At 36.3% G+C, this 20,901-nt stretch overlaps 1 protein-coding gene across 1 annotated transcript in view; it reads left to right on the top strand.

Moving 5' to 3' along the window:
• Positions 1–20,901, top strand: part of LOC142339414 (cilia- and flagella-associated protein 184-like) — a 64,577-nt gene that overhangs the window by 38,238 nt on the left and 5,438 nt on the right. The window contains exons 6-8 of the mRNA XM_075389435.1: positions 4,814–4,968; positions 10,086–10,278; positions 17,510–17,703. Of these exons, the coding sequence (XP_075245550.1) occupies positions 4,814–4,968; positions 10,086–10,278; positions 17,510–17,703 (542 nt within the window). The remainder of the gene's footprint in view (positions 1–4,813; positions 4,969–10,085; positions 10,279–17,509; positions 17,704–20,901) is intronic.

Below are 20,901 nucleotides of genomic sequence, written 5' to 3'. Positions count from 1 at the left end.
ATAGCCGCCAGCCTCTCAAACGGCTATTTTTAGGCGCTCTCCTTTTTACAATTCCAAGAATTTGAATTATATTGGGGCGCTGTCTTTTTTTTGATCTGTTCAAACATTTTCATTGTTTTTGAAGTCAAATTAGAGTAGTGATTTAGGTCACGCCGAAACAGGAAGTGGAGCGAAAAACCTGGTGGTATCGCGGCGTGCAATTTTTTTTGCTCTAATTTTAAAGTAGAGTGAGAAAACGGTGTTTGAACAAAAATTCTGTTTCTCGGTAGTGGTTTTTTTGTTCACATGCGGCATTTTCACTTTGATTTTTTACTTTTTTCGATTTTTTGGGTTGGATCTTCCGGTTGACTTCTGACTTACTTCAATCACTGTTTCAACTGAATGGATTCTAAGTTCTTTGTCGCATTGAATTACGCAAAGTAGGGAATACGGTCAATGTCAAAAGAGCAAAATCGAAATCAAAAGAATCGCGATAAACCGATAAAGCCAGGTCATGAAGTCACAAAGCATTAAGTTATCAAAGTTCATTAGCGTGATGGCTAGCTGATATTAGTATTAAGCGTAATACCCTTTAGTTTAGAAGCTGAAGTAAGTATAGTTTTAGAATCTAACTGAAATTGCACACTGAATGCTCAATTTCTGTCTCTTCTTTTTTCTGTTTCAATCCCGATGTGCGTCTAGCGCGTCAACGGCGGCTATTTTCCGTTAACCTGCCGGCTATGTTTGCCTTTGATGTCTCCTTTTTAATTGCTCTCAAACGAAGTTTGTTGCAATTATATTAATAGTGTTTTTTTACAACTTGAAGAGTATTGGGATTCTTCAGGTTTTTCTACAATCCAAAGATTTTGGATTGTATTGGTGAGGTCTTCTTTCAGAATCAAAAGTATTTGGATTCTATTGGGTTTAGAAGTCGAATTGAAGAGGCGATTTTAGTCAAACTGAAATAGTCAAAGGAGTGAGAAATCGAGGAGGGAGGCGTGAGTTTTTTCAAACCCCCTTAAAAGTAGAGTGAGAAGTTGGACTTCGGTTTTTCGGTTTTTGGGAAGGATTTTTTCACATGAGTCAATTTGACTTGCCTCAGTTTTCAGTGTTTCTTCTTTTGAGTTCTATTATTATAATACATATGTGTACTAAATTTGCTTTTTTGCTATTGCTTGAATTCATCAATGGGCAGCTGTAGCTTTTCATGACTTTGACACTATTTGTAGTTATTAATTATGACTGAATTGTTCGCCCCTTTTTCAATTATTACTCATGCCCTGTCACTTAGCACCATTAGTGACATGTTTTGTTGGTTGCTAATCAGATCTAAATGAACCAAATTATTGGTGTGACTTCATAGCTAATGGTTTTTATGACTTTGACACGTTTTGTTCTGAACATTTTTGAGTGAATATTTGAGTTTTTTTCGTGTATATAGATATTTTGTTGTCTAATATTTTAATCGATTTAGGGACATCTCATAGATTTCTAATAGCTATTGATTGCTCTGACTGCCACTTGTTGTTTTCTTGAAATGTTTGTATTCTGATGCATCTGTGCTCTAATTGCGCTTTTTTGCAGTTGCTTGAATTCATCAACGAGTAGCTAATGCTAGTTATCACTTTGACACATTTTGTGGTCATAAAATAAAAGTGAATGTTTGATTTTTGACCCGTTTCGTTTATTAATTCATTTGTCTTATTACTTAGTATGATCGAGGACAGGTCTGATTAATTGCTAATGAGGCATAAATGAACAAAATATTTCGTTTTAGTTAACAGCTACGGGTTCTCATGATTTAAACACTACTTCTCAAAAATTTTCAGTTTATCTTGAGGTTTGCTATTATTTGTACTTTTTGTTGTTTTATCATTTAATCTCATATGGGACAATTTTCATAGGATGCTAATCGTGTTTGTGTTAATCGACTTAAATGTCCCTGTTCAAAGCTAGTGTAGCTGTTGATTTTGTGTTTTTTATGCTTAATTGTTTTCAAGAAGTTTCAGCGTGATTTTGCTTTTGTTGTACTTTTTGCTGTTTATTCATTTATTCTCAACAATGTCAGGTCTTTTTGGTGACTTTTATACTGATAAGTTGATCAATAAGTAGAAGTCAGCTCTTGTGTTGTCTTAATATTTGCTCTCCTTTATGATAGGTTTCATTGTCTGCTAATGAGGAAAAGTAAATCTAATTAAAGATGCATGAGTTCATAGGTGTTGTTTTTTTGCTTTTGAAAATTGAAAGTTTTTAGTACTGCATTTGTTGTTTTTCTTGTGGTATGCCATTGATTTCCACCGAGCTGTTGTGTTATGTACTCATTTTAAGGATGCGTAGTAGGCTTTTTTTGCATCATTTAGTCTATTATTGCTGTAAAGTTGTTCATTGTCAGGTCATTAGTTACTTCAATTATCTGGATTGTTATTCGGATATGTCCTATGCTTTTTCGCTGAAGCAACTTTTTTCTTAACCTGCACTTTTTTACTTTTGTTTTTGAACATTGACTTTTGTTCTACAACGTTGACTTCTCTTATCAAACAATTTATTTCAGCATTAGCTTGTTTACTAATAAATATTGATTAGCTACTGCGGGTAGTATTCAAGGTCGAAAGGTAACTTTGAATTTTTCTTCCTAAAGATTTTATTCCAATTACAGAACCCGGCACCTACCTGCACGCCTATTCCAATTACAGAACCCGGCACCTACCTGCACGCCCACCAACCTAGCCCCACCCCCTTGTACCTACGTCCCCTCGCCCTCCCCGGCTACCTACCTTCCCCCATCTTTCTACCCTCCCCAGTACATACTTATCCCCCAACCCCTAGCGCATCTACCTACCACCCTGCCCGCACCTACCTACCCTCCCCTTACTTAACTATCCCCTCCTCAACAAGCTACCCCCTCCTGTCTACATACGTCCCACCACCAGCCCTCACCCTCCAACTAAAAAGTGCTGCTTTTTTCAAAACACTATAGTTCTATTAGGCATTTATTTTGTTCTTGGATATTTCCGATATAGGTACAACTCCGGCTCTTTAGAGATTATTCTGCTGATTATTATTCTTCTGATTTAGAGATTAGATTGTCCTACTCTTTGTGTTGCTTCTGGATATTTTACAGGGTGTTTTATTCTATTTTTTGCTTGACTGATTTTTCCTCTGACCCATTTGACTTTTCGTCCCCAAAAATGGGATAAACAGGTGACGCTTGGAGGGCATCAAGTTCTCTTAGAGCTTTACGCCTAACCAGTGTCTAAGAATGCGATTCTCCAAAACTATTTTGAGGAGATCACCCAGTCATCGCCCCCACACCCAGTCACCCTTCCCCACTCATCCTCAACACACACCTCGAGTCCTCCCTCCTTTACCTGGCAGGTGGTTTTCAGCCCCCCCATCTCGTCCAGCCCTCCAAGCTCAGCCCTCCTCCCCTATTGCGTGACCCCCACACCATGCAAGTATCTCTGATCCCCAGCTAGGTACTACCGAAGCCAACTGCTCGGTGGTTGTTCGAGCCAACCACTCTCACGGGCTTTTATTTAGGCGCTCTCCTTTTATTTTTAATTCGCTTTACCTCTTGATCACGTTTTTCGTTTTACATAAGTCGCGATTTTCACGTTTGACTTCTGGCCTACCTCACTCACCGTTTCAATTGAATGGATTTTAACGTAGTGAATACGGCCTAAGTCAAAAGAGCAAAATAAAAAAACAAAAGCCTGGGGGTTAAGTCATAGTGGATTAGTTTATCAAAGTTCATTGAAGCGATTGCTAGCTGACATCAGTAATATGCTTAATAGAAGCTTGACCTAAGTGTAATTTAGAAGCTGAATTAAGTGTAAATTTAGAATCTATCCGAATATGCAGAATTTGCACACCTTTGTCACCAAAAAGCCGAATATGCTTTTTAGTGTCAAAGGTCTAACACTAAATCTAACGGAATATGCAGAATTTGCGCACTTTGACACTAAAAAATTTTCTGTCAATTTCTATCTCTTAATTTTTTCGTTTTCTGTTTCAGTCTCAATGTGCGTCAACGGCGGCTTTTTTCCGGCAATTTGCCGGCTATGTTGTTTTCCTTTTGCTGTCATGGCCTCAATTTCCTGTTTATCTTCGACTTTTCCGAGAGATAGTCTCGTACCCCAAACGGCGCAATTAACGGAGTTAAACGTGTTTGTGAAATTGTTCTTCATTATGCTTGATGCATTTAATGGCTTCAAGTTGTTTTTGTACAGAATCATTGCCAAATGAGATTTTCATTTACGCTTCGAGTTGTCATTGTGGTCTCCTTCAGCGCTCATGATCGTTTTTTGTTTTGTCTCTCCTGCGATTTCGGTAAACTTTCTCTAAGACTGACGGGATACACTTGGGATTCTATACTTGTCGCCCGTTATTTGTGTCACATGTACCGTTTACGATATTGATTGATACTATCGTGCGAAACTACTATTTTGTAATGATCAGGCTTCCTGTTCAGATTTGGACTACTTTTACCTGCTTCTTAGCGTTCTCGTTGAGACTTAGCCACGGAATTTGTAATTTATCCCAAATAATTAACGCCGAATTTCGTATGGAGTACTGAGCTTTTTGCAATTTTCGTTTCCTGAATTCTATTCCAGTGAACTTTGACTCTCGAAATTTTCATTTGATCGAAATGGCTCTCATTCTGAATTGGAACATCAATTGCAGAATCAACACGACATTTTTCCGAGAAATTTATTTTAGGAATTCTGAAGCCTGGAAAGTATCACTTAATCAAGTTGATGAGTCAGTATTAGTTATGACAGCTAAGTATAGATTCAAAAAAGATTAATGATCTGAAGTGTAATGTGTTGTTCAGATGGTCTTGCCGTTGGAGGAAGTCGACCTGGCACGGGAGCAATGAAGATAGGAGAGGAAGAAGACCAACGGCTGCAAGAGGTAGAAGATGAGGATGAAATGTCGATGGTTGGTGAGAAGGTACCAGACAGAGAGTCACTCATCGAGTTCTATCAGGTGAGGGCTTCTTCTTTCATTCTGTGCTGATTATTTGCTCTATTTAAATGTTATTTAAATAATATTTTTAAGCAAATTTTTGAACATTTCGTATTGCCCCTTCCAGTGAAGAAGTACTGACGGACAGATTCTAGTCCTTCTTGAGTTATTAGTCCAACCCTCAGATTTTTTGGAGGTTGAGAACTTTTGCTACCTTGGCTTTTTTCTGTTAAGTCAATGAACGAAGGTAGAATCATTTATTCTAAATATGTGGCTTTTTTATGTAAAATTTTTCCTTGACCAATTTTGCGCTTTTTGTTCTAGACTTTTTCACGCTTCAGGCGTCTTAATTTTTGCGCGATATAGCTTTCTCATATTTAGTAATTAAGTCTGTTGCTAAAACAAAACCGATCGGAAGATAGGATATTGCAAGGACTTGATTGCATGGATAATGCTTCAGTCAAGCTCGCGGGAGGTCGTGTGATCGAACACCTCTCTAGTCGTAATTTTTGCATGCGTAAACATTTTTCTAGGCTGCAGTCCCCTCTGAATTAATTTGTCCAGACTGCAGTTCAAGAGCAATTTGTCCATTCAAAATTTTCCTAACTTCATGGTTAAGGAGAATTCAAAATTTCAGTTTTTTTCTGACCTTCAAATGGTTTCTCTATTCAAATGTTTTGTCTATCGTTTTTACGGTTGCGGAAATATATTTTTTTTCATTACGATACAGGAACTGTTTTCTGATTTGTATTTGAACACAAAAATTGTCAGTGGTTCGAAAGGAAAAAGAAAACGAGATCTTTTTAACAGTTCAGTGTTATTAACTCCTCTGTTTTTACTGCAAACGATTAAACGCAGTTTTCCTTCTGTTTTGCAGTTTTTGTTGATTTTATATGTCACATTATAGTTACAGTTAACATCTACGACTGACGATCAAAAATGTTTGTTAAAAATGGATTTAAAAAAAAAGATTTTTCCTTAAGTGTTCCATGATATGTTTCGTGAATTTCTGACCAGTGAAACAGCAAAACGGTCTGAGAACAGTATGGTTAACAGTGTCGTTTGTTATATATTTTTAAAACTCATTTTTGAAGACCTCTAATCAACCTACTAAAGAATGAAATTTTCCGTATGATTTATCGTTTCGCAATAAACCGCTCTGAAGTAATGTTCTCTTTATGACCCAATTTTTGGGCATAACTGTTGCGGTCAGAAAATTTAGAACATAGTCAGCATGCCTCTTTAGTTTCCTGAAGGATTTTACTTTCAAAATATAAATTATTTGTTTTTACTGGTTTGAGAGATGTTTTTTCCCGAAAAATGTAGATACGTTTTGTTCGAAAACACAAGACCAATTATTTGCTAGTTTTGACTAATTTACCTATTTAAGCAAACCTCGGCTGCATCAATAGTTTAAGTTAACAGAATCGTGTCAACTAGTAATAATCTGTGACCTTAATAAAATTGTACGCTTGTTTTTTCTAGTTTAGTTTTTCTTTTGTTGCAATTAAGACCCCTTTTTACATTTGATTTTTAAAATTTCTTTGTTGCATTTAAAACCCCTTTTTACATTTAATTTACTTTGTTAACATACAGCTTAATGTGAAATAAAGTTTAGCTAACTGCTTCACTTGTTGATTTATCAAGCGGAGTTCTAAAATGATTAAATCAACGGTTGATAATTTCTCGATTTCATTGATTATCTGTTTAAAAGCCGCTCTCTTCGTCTCAGCCGGCTATTATTGCGGCAATTCTATCCTATTTTTGTGTAGTCCAAAGTATTTGGATTTAATTGTTGCGCTGTTTTTTTTAAGATCCGTTCACACTTTTTCCGGCTTTTTCACGTTAATGAAAAGTCAAACTAGAGTGGTGATTTTAGTCGCGCTGAAGTAGTAAAGGGTGCGAAAAATTGATTAGGTTTGAGGCGTGATATTTTTCAAGCTAATTGGATTCAGGAATTGGTGTTTGATCGTATTTTCAGTTGTTGTGAGGCAATTTTTTTTTCACGTACTCCAGTTTGACTTCTGTTTTCGGTGTTTCTTCTTTTGAGTGTTAATAATATGATACATATGTCTCCTAATTGCACCCGTTTGTAGTTGCTTGATTTCATTATGGGTAGCTAAAGACTTTGACACTGTTGTCATAAAATGTTAATGAATAGATGTAATTTGTCCCTTTTTGAAATGATTGTTGTCTTATCACTTGGTGTCATTAATGACAGTGAATAGATGTATTTTGCCCCTTTTTTAAATGATTCTGTTATCCTATCACTTAGTGTCATTAATGACAGGTCTCATTGGTTTCCAATGAGGCATAAATGAAACTAGTCAAAAATTGGATTCCGTAGCTAGTGCTTTTTAATTGCTCCTCAACGAAGTTTGTAGAAATTAATGAAAACGTGTTGGTCTTTATGCAAATTTTTTGCTTGACCGTTTTTGCGCCTTTCTTCTAGAACATTCTTTGACTTCTGATGTGACTTTTTGCGCTTTCGTTCTTCATTTTTGAGTGATCTCTATTGTTCTCACTCCAGAGTAAAGCGTGTCTCTAAAATAAAATCGATTGCAGCATAGCAAAGAGAAGGGCCTGATAGCCGAGTACGTAGTGCTTGTGATGAGGGAACGGGAGGTCAATATTTCGAATCCCGGCGTGGTCAAATTTTCGCACCCATTACGAAAATTTTCTCTAGGCTACAGCCCTTATGTTAAATTGCCTCACCTGTTGTTCGAGAGCAATTCTTCCGACATTAGTCGGTTTATGTTTATGACTGCGACTTTTTTCTCTCAAAAATTTTTGGTGAATTTTCAAATTTGACACGTAATGTTGTACTTTGCTTTAATTTAATCTCTTTAGGCACAGGTCGCGTAGGTTGGTAATAGAGAGTTATTTTTTATCAAATTTTTGAGGTTTGCGAATTTTTATTAAAGCGGCAAAGTGATTGCTGAAGCTGTTATTGCCCTTCTCTTGTTTTTTTTTCATTTTAACAAGATTTTTCTTACGATCATATGACGTCACAATCTTCACATCAATTCAAATCTGCTTTTTTTCATTCGTTGATTCAACTTACTTTAATTCAAAGAGATAAAGTCAACTGAGTGTGTGTCACTCTTATTGAAGGGCATTTGAGGGCATTTAATAGAAGCAGCAATAAGTTAAACACATTCTTCAACAAAATTTAACATCTCAGCATTTAAAAGTTTTTTGGTCTGTTTCTGTTACTATCCTTTTTAAAAGCTATTGCGGCTATTTTCTGGCAATCTGACAGCTATATTTTTCTTTTATTTTTCATAATGCTTGCTGAGATTTCTAGTCTCAAAAATATAGTAAAAGAAACAGACCAAAAAAATTTTTATATTTTTAATTGCTCTCAAACGAAGTTTGTAGCAATTATATTAGTCCTGTCGGTCTTTTTTTATGCGATTTTTCGCTTGACCAATTTTTCGTCTGACGCTTTTGACTTTTCGTCCTCAAAAACGGGATAAACAGGTAGCGCCCAGCGGGCATTATGTGCTCTTAGAGCCTTTCAGGTCTGTTTCAGCTCAAACTGTCTTGGAGACTTATACTTATACTTATGGTGTGAGAGGCGGTTCTTAGGTTGACACCCCCCCCCTTTGTTGACCCCCCACCCCCACTATTGGCTCCACCCCCCCCCCCCACCGCGCTTTTGCCCCCCCCCCCCACCCAGTGCTGCCCCCATCAGCCCCCGGTGCACCCCCCCCCCCCCCCCGTGGCTAGCTACTGACCAAGCCAACCGCTCGCCGGTCGTTTGAGAGCAATTCGCCCGACGTTAGTCGGTTATGTTAAAATCATTTCTTTTCAAAAATTAAGTTGATTATTTTAAGTCTTGCATGTTTTTCATGAAGTCTTATTTCTTAGTCTCAAAAACAGTTTCTCAATTCTCATTGGCCTTCTCATGCAGTGACATTTTGTTTATTTTATTTGCTTCAACTATTACTGAAAGTTTTCATTAATTGCGTTACCGTTTGGTCTTGAAATGGTAATTTAATTTGTGAATCTTGTCTTCATTTGTAGTTCTGAATTCCTTTTCAGCCACAATTTCTGTTTTAAGCCATTAGAGCTGCTACAAATTTTCGTCGATTGGTGAAGTCTTTCGTATGCTGTGGTTAAGGATTCTGGCATGTAGTTATTTACTTTTTGTTACTTTGACACCTCTGAGTTTCAAAATTTTCTGATTTCTGCCATATTCTTTAGTTTTTTGCCTTTTTGCGCTGTCTGTCATTAATTCCCAAAACCTTGCTGTATTGTTTACTCATTCTAAAGATTTCAGTGGTCAGTATTTTCATAAAAAAGTTGATACTGTTAGTGTATTTTAAAACTGAAAATCTTGGGAAAACAAATTTTTTGTTGATCTTTGCGCATATAGGGTATGGGCTTTTTGTGTTTGTCCCGCTTTAATTTCGGTGCGAATTTGTTATTTATCAGAGGATTATTTAATTGAATTCTTTGTGAATCAGGAGTTTTCATGCTATGTTATTTCACTCGTCGATTAAAAATTTGTTTCGTTTTACCCCTTTTGCCGTTTTTTCAACATTTCGCGTGAAATCTTTGACTTTTCTAGGCTAGTTTCACTCTCTGCTTATTCTTCTCAAAGTGCTTTGGAACAGCAGTTGCTCAGTCAAGCAATCTAAAATGAGCGGTGTCATAACTGAATGAAAAATAGAAACGGCTTAAAGCCATAAATTTCAATCATCTGTAATGCCTATTGGTATTGATTCTGACCCGTATCTTCTCATTAGGGAACAGGATATGTCTAACTGGGAAATGAAATAAAAAATGTCGCCTTTTTAAAGCTATGTAAAACTCGCGTTTTGTACAAAAATCAATTTTCATTTTCTGTTACTTTAATCCCAATGGGAGTTATGGAAAATCAATGGTTGCTTTTTTCCGGGCATCTGCCGGCTTTGTTTAATGTCAAACAGCAATTTTAAAACTAGGAAAAATTAATTAATTAAGACTAGTACATTGTACATCTATCTCTAAGTGTACGTGTTAAATGTCTATAATACAGCTTTTACCATTGATGATAAAGTATAACATAAAATGGGTTGCAATATATGTGCGGACGCACATTACGGATCCTCCTTGTTTGTGTTGATATTAGAACGCATATTTGATTCAAGCAAGCCATGAAGGATAGAGAGGGCCTGGTGCAGGAGAACACGACACTGCAGAACAAACTCTCAGAGTACTTCAGGAGGAAGAGGAGCGAGGAGGGGGGACCCAGTGGGGCTGCGGGAGGGGCAGCAACTGGTAGGGCCGAACAAGTGGACAGGAGTGTTAGTGACTTGGAACAACGATACTTGAGCTTTATGAGTAAGTCTTGTTATACTGTTCTTTTAAAAAAACAAGCTGTAATAGAAGTTGTGTAGAGGTATCCTTAAGTATGAATGTTTAATTGCTCTATGAATGTTTAATTGCTCTCAAACAAAGCTTGTAGCATTTATATAAGTCTTGCTGGTCTTTTTTAACGCAATTTTTCGTACTACCGACTTCTCACCTGATTGTTTTTTTTTCGTCAGACCATTTGTCTTTTTGTCCTCAAAAACGGGATAAACAGGTAAATACCGGAGGGCATTCAGTCGCTGAGCAGTTTTCTTGGAGCCCTAATAGTTCTTAAGCGAGTCGACGAAACTCGAGGAGACATAAATTCATGGTGTGAAGTTTAGAAGTTGACTCACCACCCCCCCCCCCCCCTCTATAATGTACGACTCTCTATGAATGTGCAATTGCTCTCAAAGTTTGTAGCAATTATATTTGTCCTGTGGTCTATTTATGCGATTTCTTGCTGGACCGAGTTTTCGTCTGACCCTTTTAACTTTTTGTCGTCAAAAACGGGACAAACATGTAAAGCCCGGAGGGTAGTAAGTTCGCTTAGAGCCTTTCAGCTCATTATTATTCTCCAAGTATGCGATTCGCAGAGATGATAGCACTTAATGCTATCATCTCTAAGCCACAGCTGACTACTACCGAATGCAACCGATGAGAGCAATTCGCCCGACCTTAGTCGGTTTGGTTTGTAGAAATTATTTGGCTCCTATCTCGGTTATATTTCGTTTGTATCTTTTTGCCTTTCTGACTTACAATACATGTCAACTTTTTGCACTCTTTTTTTCAGTATTCAAATTTGCTCACGTTTTATATTTTTGGTAGCTGAGATTGCTTAAATTTATACAAAACCTCGAATCAAAAATAATCTGAATGTTTTGACGTGTTTAAATCTAGGTGCCTCACAATGAGCTCTATTTCTGTGCGTTAGGCTTTCGTTAGCTCAGCTGGTCTAGTGTGATCTGGTGTCAGGTAGTCGCCCTTGCTAGGGTTCCCCTTTTGCTCTTTGCAGCTCCTGGTATGTCGGGCAACGTTGGTTGCTGACATCGTTCTTCCATATTTTGGGCAATCTTCAGTTGCAGTGAAATGCTTGTTTTTTCACAGAATTTTCTCGTGGTTTGCTCCAGGTTTGCTCTCTGTGAGAACTATTGATTCCATCGTTGGCTCATGTGTGTTGTTTGATCTCAGCTGTGTGTTCCACCTTATCAGTGTTAGGCCTGCTCTCGACTTGAAACCTTGTTTGCATTGTCGGCATTTTTGTGACCTTTCGATGCTTTCCCTTGCGATCCATTTTCTTGCGACTCTTCCCAGCTTTCAATGTGATTGATTCTTTCTCTTACTGTTGTGCTCCGTACCGTTCTGTATTTAGCTTTCGTTTCAACTTCAAACCTATACATGTTTCTGCCTCTAGCTTAATCCAGTATCTAGGGGCACATGGGCATTTCGTCTTTTGGCTCTTCTGTTTCTTTTAGTTTACTCAGTCGTGCAAAGGATACTTTTGACTCGTCTGTCGTGAGACATACTTATTACAGGTCGCAATTTTTCCACATTTCTCTTCGATTTTCTTCATTCCTCAATTTTCATACGAACGGAATTTTAAATGTTCTTACCAATCGTTCCATCGATTGATGTCTGTTCCATTTCCTAGAGAGGAGATGTTCTATTTGAACTCAAGACATGGCACTTTGCACTATTGCTTCTACCGCTCTCGCTTGTGTTCGTTGTATCAGACCAGAATGTTCGAGTCTTCTTTTGACCTTGCTTCACGCTCTCATTGTTTGTACGTGTTTTGCGCATCTCTCTTTGTACGTGTTTTGGTGTCTTCTCCTCTGACGAAGAAATCGCGTTCTTTCGACACTAGCTTTCTGAAGCTTTTTTCTTTAGAGTCGTTCGACTTTGTTCGAAGTATCCCCCTAACTTTTTGGTTGTTCTTTGCGTTTTCCATTTATTCTTCTGTATTCAAGATGGTCGTGTCATCTGTGAAAAGTGTATCTTTGATGTTCATGTATTTTGCTTATGCTTTTCTCTTGTCACGTCTGTGTCGTGTAGAGATTTCAGGTATGTATGTAATTTTCAGTCCTTTGTATTTTCTACAGTTTTGTCCTCCTCGTATCCTTATCTGTTAAAAAATGTTGAAGAGAATTTGTATGTGAATCCTTCCCTCCGTTCTCTTTGCGGTACAATTCTAAGCTTATTTCCTTGTTACTTTTAACTTGTATGTTTGTTTAGTCTTGACTGGAAATTTTCGATAAACTCATATTCTTTCAAGATCAATGAAGGCAGCCCTCTAGCAAGCTTTTTTGGGGTCCAGCAAGCTTTTTTGGGGTCCATATTTTGTCCAGCTGGATTTGCTGTTGTGATAAACCTGTAGTTGTCATTATGTCCTCTAATCGCTCTATAGTGTGGCAGCCATTGAGCTTCGCTGTCTGAACTCATCGTGGTTATAATCAAGTGCCCCAGATTCTTCGTTCTAATCTCAGCCTTGTTGTTAGAATTCGGGGTAGATTTTGCTCTTCATGTATAGTAAGCACACGCCTGGGATGTTATCGGGGTTGTCCTTTGTTCCCTTTAGGTGTAGCAAGATTATCAATTATATATTGACAATGTCAACCCTCGGGTGACACAAAGTTTCTCCAGTTCTTCCTGAAATAGTTGTCCACTAGGTAATGGTTGCTGATTTGTGCCATTCCACGAAATCTCCTGCTGTTGAATTAATTTGTAGACCAAACTGCCCAATGTTCTCTCTCGTACGTTAATTTCATATCTTCCAATCGGTGCATTGTGATCTCCTCCGTTGTTCACGTTGTTCACTGTGACCAATACCACCCTTTGGGCCAACCTTTTCATTCTTCCAGCGAGACCTGTGTCCACTGGTTCTTTAGGACAATTCTAGCCATATCCGGATTTTAATACGGAGTCTTGCTCATACCACCACATCACCTTGTCCTGATAATAAGTCTGTCCCATTGGTGCAGTTTGTCGCATACGACCTCATCCGTCTATCTGTTTTTTTACAGCTTTGCAGGTTCGAGTTTGCTATTTCCATGCTGATTTTTTACGCTTGAAGTTGAGGTCCTTGTTTTTTCTTTCAGTGTGGTTTCTCTTGCGCGTGCTTTTCATGTACATTGTTTCGTCAGTTAACTAGTGTAGGTCCAACATCTCTAGCTAAGCAACGAAGAATTATGACTTATCGGCATTTGAGAACATTTCGTGTGACACAAGTAGGCATTAATTAAGCTAAATTCTATGTAAATTGGCGTGCTGGAGAATCTCAAAATCAGTTGTTCTTTCTCAAAGAAATGAGCGCGAGACGTCATTTCTCATTTTCTCTCTAGCAAATGTTTTAAGACCATTTACGTTATTAGATTTTGAGCATACACGACTTACTTCACTCAATAAAATGACTTTTGGACTTTAAAACTTAAATTTAATTTGACTGAGTTTATGGTCAAAGGAACTTATGTGTAATGAAGGTTTCTAATGAAAAAGCTTCTGCGCGAAGAATTTTTTCAGCGGCGTCGATAACTTTTTCAACTTATATCTGTATCTCTTTCTACCTCTATTATACGGCACGCTAGTTCATTCTTTCGCAGCTTTTCCGGCAATCTGCCGGCTATGTTCTGATGAATTTTCTTTTTTAATTTTGTTTTAAGTTTGTTAATAAGTTTTATTTTGTGAAGATATACCTTCAAAAGTTTCCAGTGTTTTGGGGATCTGAAAAAGGGGTATAAGTGTTACATGACAAAACTCCAGAGACAAAGAAATGGCTCAAACATTTTTTTGAGAAATTTAGAAACTCTTTAAATTTTGCACTTCTGTTTTTTTAAGCGTTTATAATATTTCTCGATTTTATCTACCTAGAGTGGACAATAGATCTCTTTCAAGGCTTGTGCGTGAGTTAATGAGTATATTGAATTGTATCATATTGGCCCTTCCCTTCAGAGTAAAATCTTCAAAAGTTTTAGCAATGATTATTTTTTTAAGTTATTTTGTTCGATTATTTTAGTTTCTCAACTTTCGAGATCGTCTTTTTGGCTGGGATTGTTCAATTGATCTGCTGGTCAGATAAAATAGTTCTTAGTTTTCCATTCAATTCTTTGGATTGTTTTTCAAGACTGGTCCTGCTATGTTTTTTAATTCGCTTTGCCTATTGGTCACGTTTTTCGTTTTACTCGTCAAAATATTTCTCGATTTTATCTACCTAGAGTGGACAATAGATCTCTTTCAAGGCTTGTGCGTGAGTTAATGAGTATATTGAATTGTATCATATTTGCCCTTCCCTTCAGAGTAAAAGCTTCAAAAGTTTTAGCAATGATTATTTTTTTAAGTTATTTTGTTTGATTATTTTAGTTTCTCAACTTTCGAGATAGTCTTTTTGGCTGGGATTGTTCAATTGATCTGCTGGTCAGATAAAATAGTTCTTAGTTTTTCATTCATTTCTTTGGATTGTTTTTCAAGACTTGTCCTGCTATGTTTTTTAATTCGCTTTGCCTATTGGTCACGTTTTTCGTTTTACTCGTCACGATTTTCACGTTTAGCTCGTGACTTACCTTACTCACTGTTTCAACTGAATGGATTTTTTCACGCAATGAATTACGCAATGTAGTGAATGCGTTCAATGTCAAAAGAGCAAAATCAAACGAGAAGGGTTAAACCGATAAAGCCCGGCTATTAGCTTTCAGTTTCGAAGCTGAATTAAGTATAGTTTTAGAATCCAACTGAAACTGCACGCCAACTTAGAACACTTTTTGACACTGAGGAAAAAAGTCAATTTTTATCTGTTTTTCTTCCTTTTTCTGTTTCAATCCCGAGTGCGTCAAGGGCGGCTATTTTCCGGCAATCTGCCGGCTATGTTTATGGATTCTGATAATATGAAGAACATAGAAAATCATCTTGCTGTTTTGAAGCATGCATTGGTTTCCAATGAGGGATCGCTTTACATTGCAATTTCTTTGATTTTCATTTTGCAATAGCCTTGCTAGTTGACTCTTTTTATGGGGTGTTTTGTTTTATGAGTTAAATTAATTGCCGATATTATAGTTCTCAATGTTGACAGAAAATATCTATTTCTTTGCTCTCATACTGTGCTGTGTAGGCGTTCTGTTAAGGTGTAAGTTCTAATGATTTGCTCTTACTCCGTTGGCTCTCGTATACCCCTTTAATTTATACCAGTGTAGGGTCACTTAACTTACGCTTGCGACTACCAAGGCCGTCACTCGCCAGTCGTTTGATAGCAATTCGGCCGATGTTCCCACTCCAACTTTTTACTTGTTCCAAATTGTTGATCGGTTGGTGAGAATGTCAACCAATAGTGTTTTAAATAAATAATAGCTTAATATAAAAACGACCTTCTCCCTGTGAAAATTAAAAGACTGACTCAAAATTTGTAGCCAATGGTGTTTTCTGCCATTATTTGGACTGATAAAAAATTTTTCATCTTGGGGGTTTACCTAAAAATCTTTTCTCCCCATGTAATTACGCTACAGTTAAAAGAAATCTAAGAGATTTTTTCTTTAAACAGTTTGTTGCTAACTATAAAAATTATAATTTTGGTAAAGTTTTATGGCGTGACTTCAAATTTTCGTGACTTCTGAAAAGCAATAATAATAAAATAAAGTTTGGATTTGTTCTTGGTAATTAATGTAAGTGTAATTTCTCTCTTTAATTAATGATTGAAAACGTACTTTATTTCTTTTGAAATATATAATTTTTGTAATATTGTAATAATTAATCATGTAATCATGTAACCATTAATCATACCTGTAAATTACACTGCCTTGAAGTTTACACTAGTATGTAAATACTCAGGTAATTCAGTGTTTCTTTTTTTTCTACATCTGCAACTGGTAATTGTTTTTCGGCGATAAAGAGCTGACACTTCGAGTCGTTTTAGAGATTTTTCAGGATATGTTTCTTATATAGTTTAACCTTTTGTTCGCATTTTTCTGACTTACCTTACCTCACTAACAAATTCAATTGAATTGAATTTTGAAATTTTAAAATTTAAATTCACTAAATTTACGCAATAATGAGAACGTTTAATGTCAGCTGAGGAAACTCAAACGGACGCGCTAAAGTGAAGAAATGCTGGTCACAAAGTCATAACGCATTAAGCTACCAAAGTTGATTATAGCAAATGTTAGTTTGCATGAGTGCTATGCTTATCAGCATTTTGTTTAGAAGCTGATGTATAACTGTGAACTAAATAAAACTGCACATCGAATTACAACAATTTTTGAAAGTTTGTATCTTCTGTGTTTTTAATAGCCGCCTTCAGCCTCTCAACGGCTATTGTTTAGGCGCTATCCTTTCTACAATGCAAATAATTTGAATTGTATTGAGGGCGCTGTTTTCTTTTTTTAAGACCTGTTCACACATTTTCATGATTTTTGAAGTCAAATTGGAGTAGTGATTTTGGTCACGCCGAAACAGGAAGTAAAGCGAAAAAGCAAGTGGTTTTGTGGTGCAAAATTGTTTCACCCTAATTTTAAATTAGAGTGAGAAAACGGTGTCTGAACAAAAATTCGCTTTCTCGATAGTGGTTTTTTTTTTTACTTTTACTGGATTTTCGATTTTTTGGATCGGGTTTTCTAAATGCTTTTCCCAATCCAACCTAGGACTAGTTTTTTCTCAAGCCAATGAAAATTGAAGGCAAAACTTGTCCTGCTTTTTTTTTTTAATTCGCTTTAACTTGATCACGTTTTTCGTTTTACATATGTCACGATTTTCACGCTTGGCTGGTGACTTATCACGCATATCTTCACGCATTGATTTACGCACTGTAGTTAATACGTTCAATGTCAAAAGAGCAAAATCAAAAGAAAAGGGATAATCTGATAAAGCCCGGTAATTAAGTCATAGAGCATTAGGTTGTCAGAGTTTATTAGAGTGTTTGCTAGCTGACATTAGTATTAAGCTTATTAGCTTTCAGTTTAGAAACTGAATTAAGCAAAGTTTCAGAATTTAACAAACTGCAAGCCAAATTATAACACTTGACACTGAAAAAACAGAAAAAATGGGTTATTTTATGTCTCTTCTTTTTCAATCTTGATGTGCTTCAAGCGCCTCAACGGCGGCTATTTTCCGGCAATTTGCCGGCTATGTTTATGTTTTAATCCCATTGGATGTCACGTGAATCACGGGGCTGTTTTGACGATCTGGGGCTTATTTGATAACTTGAACATATGCACTTTTTTAAACAAAAAAAAAACATTTATAGCAAATTTGGAGGAGTTGCAGCTGAAGCAGAAGGAGAGCAAAGACACATACGAGAGCGAGATTGCCTCGATCAAGCATCTTTGTGAGATGAAAGAGGCAGAACTAGAACAGATGACATCTGAGTTTGCGGAAAAGAGACGCCTCATTGCACAGAGGGCCATCAACTCACGAACGGGCAAGCCACTTCAGCGAGAGGTCAGTGATAGAAAAAAATATATTGTAGAAATAAGAGAACGTCTTGAATACTGATGTGGGTTTGAGTTGCGTTGTTATAAGGTTGCGTTGTTGCACACAGAGCCTTGCGTTGTTATCAAAGGATGCATATTCTGAAGTTGCTTTTGATAGAGCGTTGCTTTTGCTCCATCCAGTGAATTTCTATGTTCTTTAGTCTAATCTATTGCACGTTTGTTTTTTTATAGCTGCGAAGCTGTAAGCTGAGCGTAGCTATATTGCGGTGCTCTTGGTTTTTTTTACAATTCAAAGAATTTGACCTGTATTGGGGCGCTGTCTTTTTTTTTACGACTCGAAGAGGAGTATTGGTTTTCTTAAGGTTTTTTTTACCGGAAGTACTATTCGATCAGACGCTGTTTTGACCTAATAGCGAAAGTGAGCAAAATTACCGTGTGAACTAATTTTTTCTGAGCCAGAGAAGTTTTTTGATCTTGCGCAGCGTTTAGTGAATGACTTTTTGACTTTGAAAAGTAGTTTTTGACTGAATGGCACATATAGATAACCGTTTTTAGCCGTTATTTCGTCTAAGTAGCCCAGTTTTTTTTGGTTGTTATTTGGTTTTTTGTAGAAATATTTTTTATTCGATGCTCTATTGAAATTTAAACCTCCGAAATTGACACCACAGTATTTTGCATAGCCTGAAGATGCGTTTCAATTTCAAAATTGGCGCATATTTCTTGATTTTTTAGTTAATTTTTGGCTTTTTTTCCATTAATTTCTTCAGTTTTGGATCTTTCAGCTGTCTTTTTGTTAAAAATCAGTTAATGTGATAACTTCTTTTTGATAATTCACATACTCAAAACCTCTTTCTACCTCGATGTCATTCTTTTTTTTCAAATTTTAAATATGCTAATCCGATTTTGGTAGTTTTTTTTCCAATTATTCTTAGTTTTTTTGTTTGTATGCTTTTAATTACTAGAAATAGTCTTATTGTGCAACATGAGGGACTTTAATTTCGTTTCAATTAAATTCAATCATTTTTTGGCGTTAATTTTTTTTTTTCATAAATGCAGTCTTAAATCTTTTTAGACCGTTTTTTTTTGCAAAATTTTTCAATGATTCGTATGTTTGAATTCTGCCTTTTCTTTTTTTGTTCTAATCAGGAGGATAGGTCTTTGTCTCGGATGAATCGTTGTCTTTTCTCTGTCTCGAATGCTGAACAATGAAATGTATTCGTTTTTCTTGATTTTTTATTTAATAGCCGCACAGCGATAGCTGGGGCTTTTATTGGCCTTCTCTTGGTTTTTTTTATTTCGTCGTCATGATTTTTGTTACGACCATATGACGTCACAGCCACTTTTTGTTCTTTCGTTCATGCAATTTCAACTGAATTGCGTGCGTGACGTCATTTTTCGCTCTTAGTGGAGCGAGTTTTTTTGTTCATGCGCTTGATTAAATTTTTGGTCACACTTGACTTACCTCACTCTCAAAAATGACTTCCTCACTTTGAAATTGACTTTCATTTACTTTAATTCAAAGAGATAAGGTCAAATGGATGTGTTTCACTCTAAATGAGGGTTATTTGAGATCAGCTTATAGAGGCAGCAATAACTTATACAGATTTTTAATCAAAATATAACAGATCAGCCTTCAATGAAAAGATGAATTTTTTTGGTCTGTCTTTTTTACTGTTTTTTTAGACTGTCGATCTACGAATCTATTGCGGCTATTTTCTGGCAATCTGCCAGCTATGTTTTGATTTTTTTTTCAAAAATTAAGAATTAGTCATTTTGTTACGGTGTTCATTACAGTGTGTCCATAGGCTTCACATTCTAGTTTTTACCACTCTAGCTTTGTCCTGGCAACTACTTTATTCGTTACATTGAGTTTTTCATTTGTTAGAAATGGAATAATTTCAACTTTCTCTTAGATTTTGTCATTTCTTGGGTTTGCAGTTGATTTAATTCATTATTCAAGGCAGTACTGGGAGTTTGCGAGAAAGCTGTTTCCAACATTTCAGCTTTGAGATATTATTCATTGCAATTTTTTTCCGGCCTGGGTTTTGTTTCAAACAATTTTTCTCCGTTGAATATTATTCTGTTGCTTGTCTCTGATTAATTTAATTTTTGAATTAGTATGAAATCATGTTGTATTTTGTGGCAACTTCCTTTTGATAATTCACATTCTCAATAACTCTTTCTTTCTGCCTCGATGTAATTCTGTTTTTCCGAATTTTAAATATCCTAATCCGATTTTGGTAGTTTTTCAATTATTCTCAGTTTTGTTTGTATGCTTTTAAATACTAGAATTAGTGTTTTTGTGCAACATTAGGGACTTTAATTTCGTTTCAGAGAAAGCTTTCTCCAACATTTCAGCATTGAGGTATTATTCATTGCAATTTTTTCCGGCCTGGGTTTTGTTTCAAACAATTTTTCTCCGTTGAATATTATTCTGTTGCTTATGTCTCTGATAAATTTAATTCTTGAATTAGTGTGAAATCATGTTGTCTAGCATTTTTACAACAAGGAAGAAGTATATGTGGTTTTTGTCTTAATTGCAGCTATTAGAAATCTTATTTTAGTGGTTCTCTGATTCCTAAATCTGAGCATTCTTTTTTGAAGAATTTAACTTTGTTTCTAAGATTTTTGTCTGCCGTCTGCTTTCGCGATCTTTGAGATTAGAATCATATAATTCAGGGCAATTGATAACCCTGTCAGCGTTTTTCAGCCTGTCAGTATTTTCACCATCATATTCATTTCGAGCTTTTTTAACGTCACCAAACGTTTTCAATAATATTAAATTTTGTTGCATTTTGTTTCTCTTGATGACAGTGGTTTAAATTTCACCAATTTTTAGATCAGACCTGGGGAGGTCATGAGTTAATAGTTTAATACAGAAGGTATTAGTTTCAGCTTTTTTGTGAAGTTTTGACGCTTCGAGTCGCTACCGGAATTCTTCCGGCTATGTTTTTAAGATCTGTTCACACATTTTCATGATTTTTGAAGTCAAATTGTAGTGATTTTAGTCACGCCGAAACAGGAGGTGGAGCGAAAAAGCGAGTGGTTTTGCGGCGTGAAATTTTTTAGCTCTAATTTTAAAGTAGTGCGAGAAAACGGTGTTTGAACAAAAATTCGCTTTCTCGCTAGTGGTTTTTGTTCACATGCGGCAATTTCACTTTGATTTTTACTGTTTTTTTCGATTTTTTGAATCGGATTTTTTTCT

Source organism: Convolutriloba macropyga, chromosome 5, assembly GCF_964194025.1.
Source record: "Convolutriloba macropyga chromosome 5, txConMacr16.3, whole genome shotgun sequence".
Classification (NCBI taxonomy): domain Eukaryota; kingdom Metazoa; phylum Xenacoelomorpha; order Acoela; family Convolutidae; genus Convolutriloba; species Convolutriloba macropyga.
Note: the sequence above shows the minus strand (reverse complement) of the source record. Positions and strands in the feature narration are given on the sequence as shown.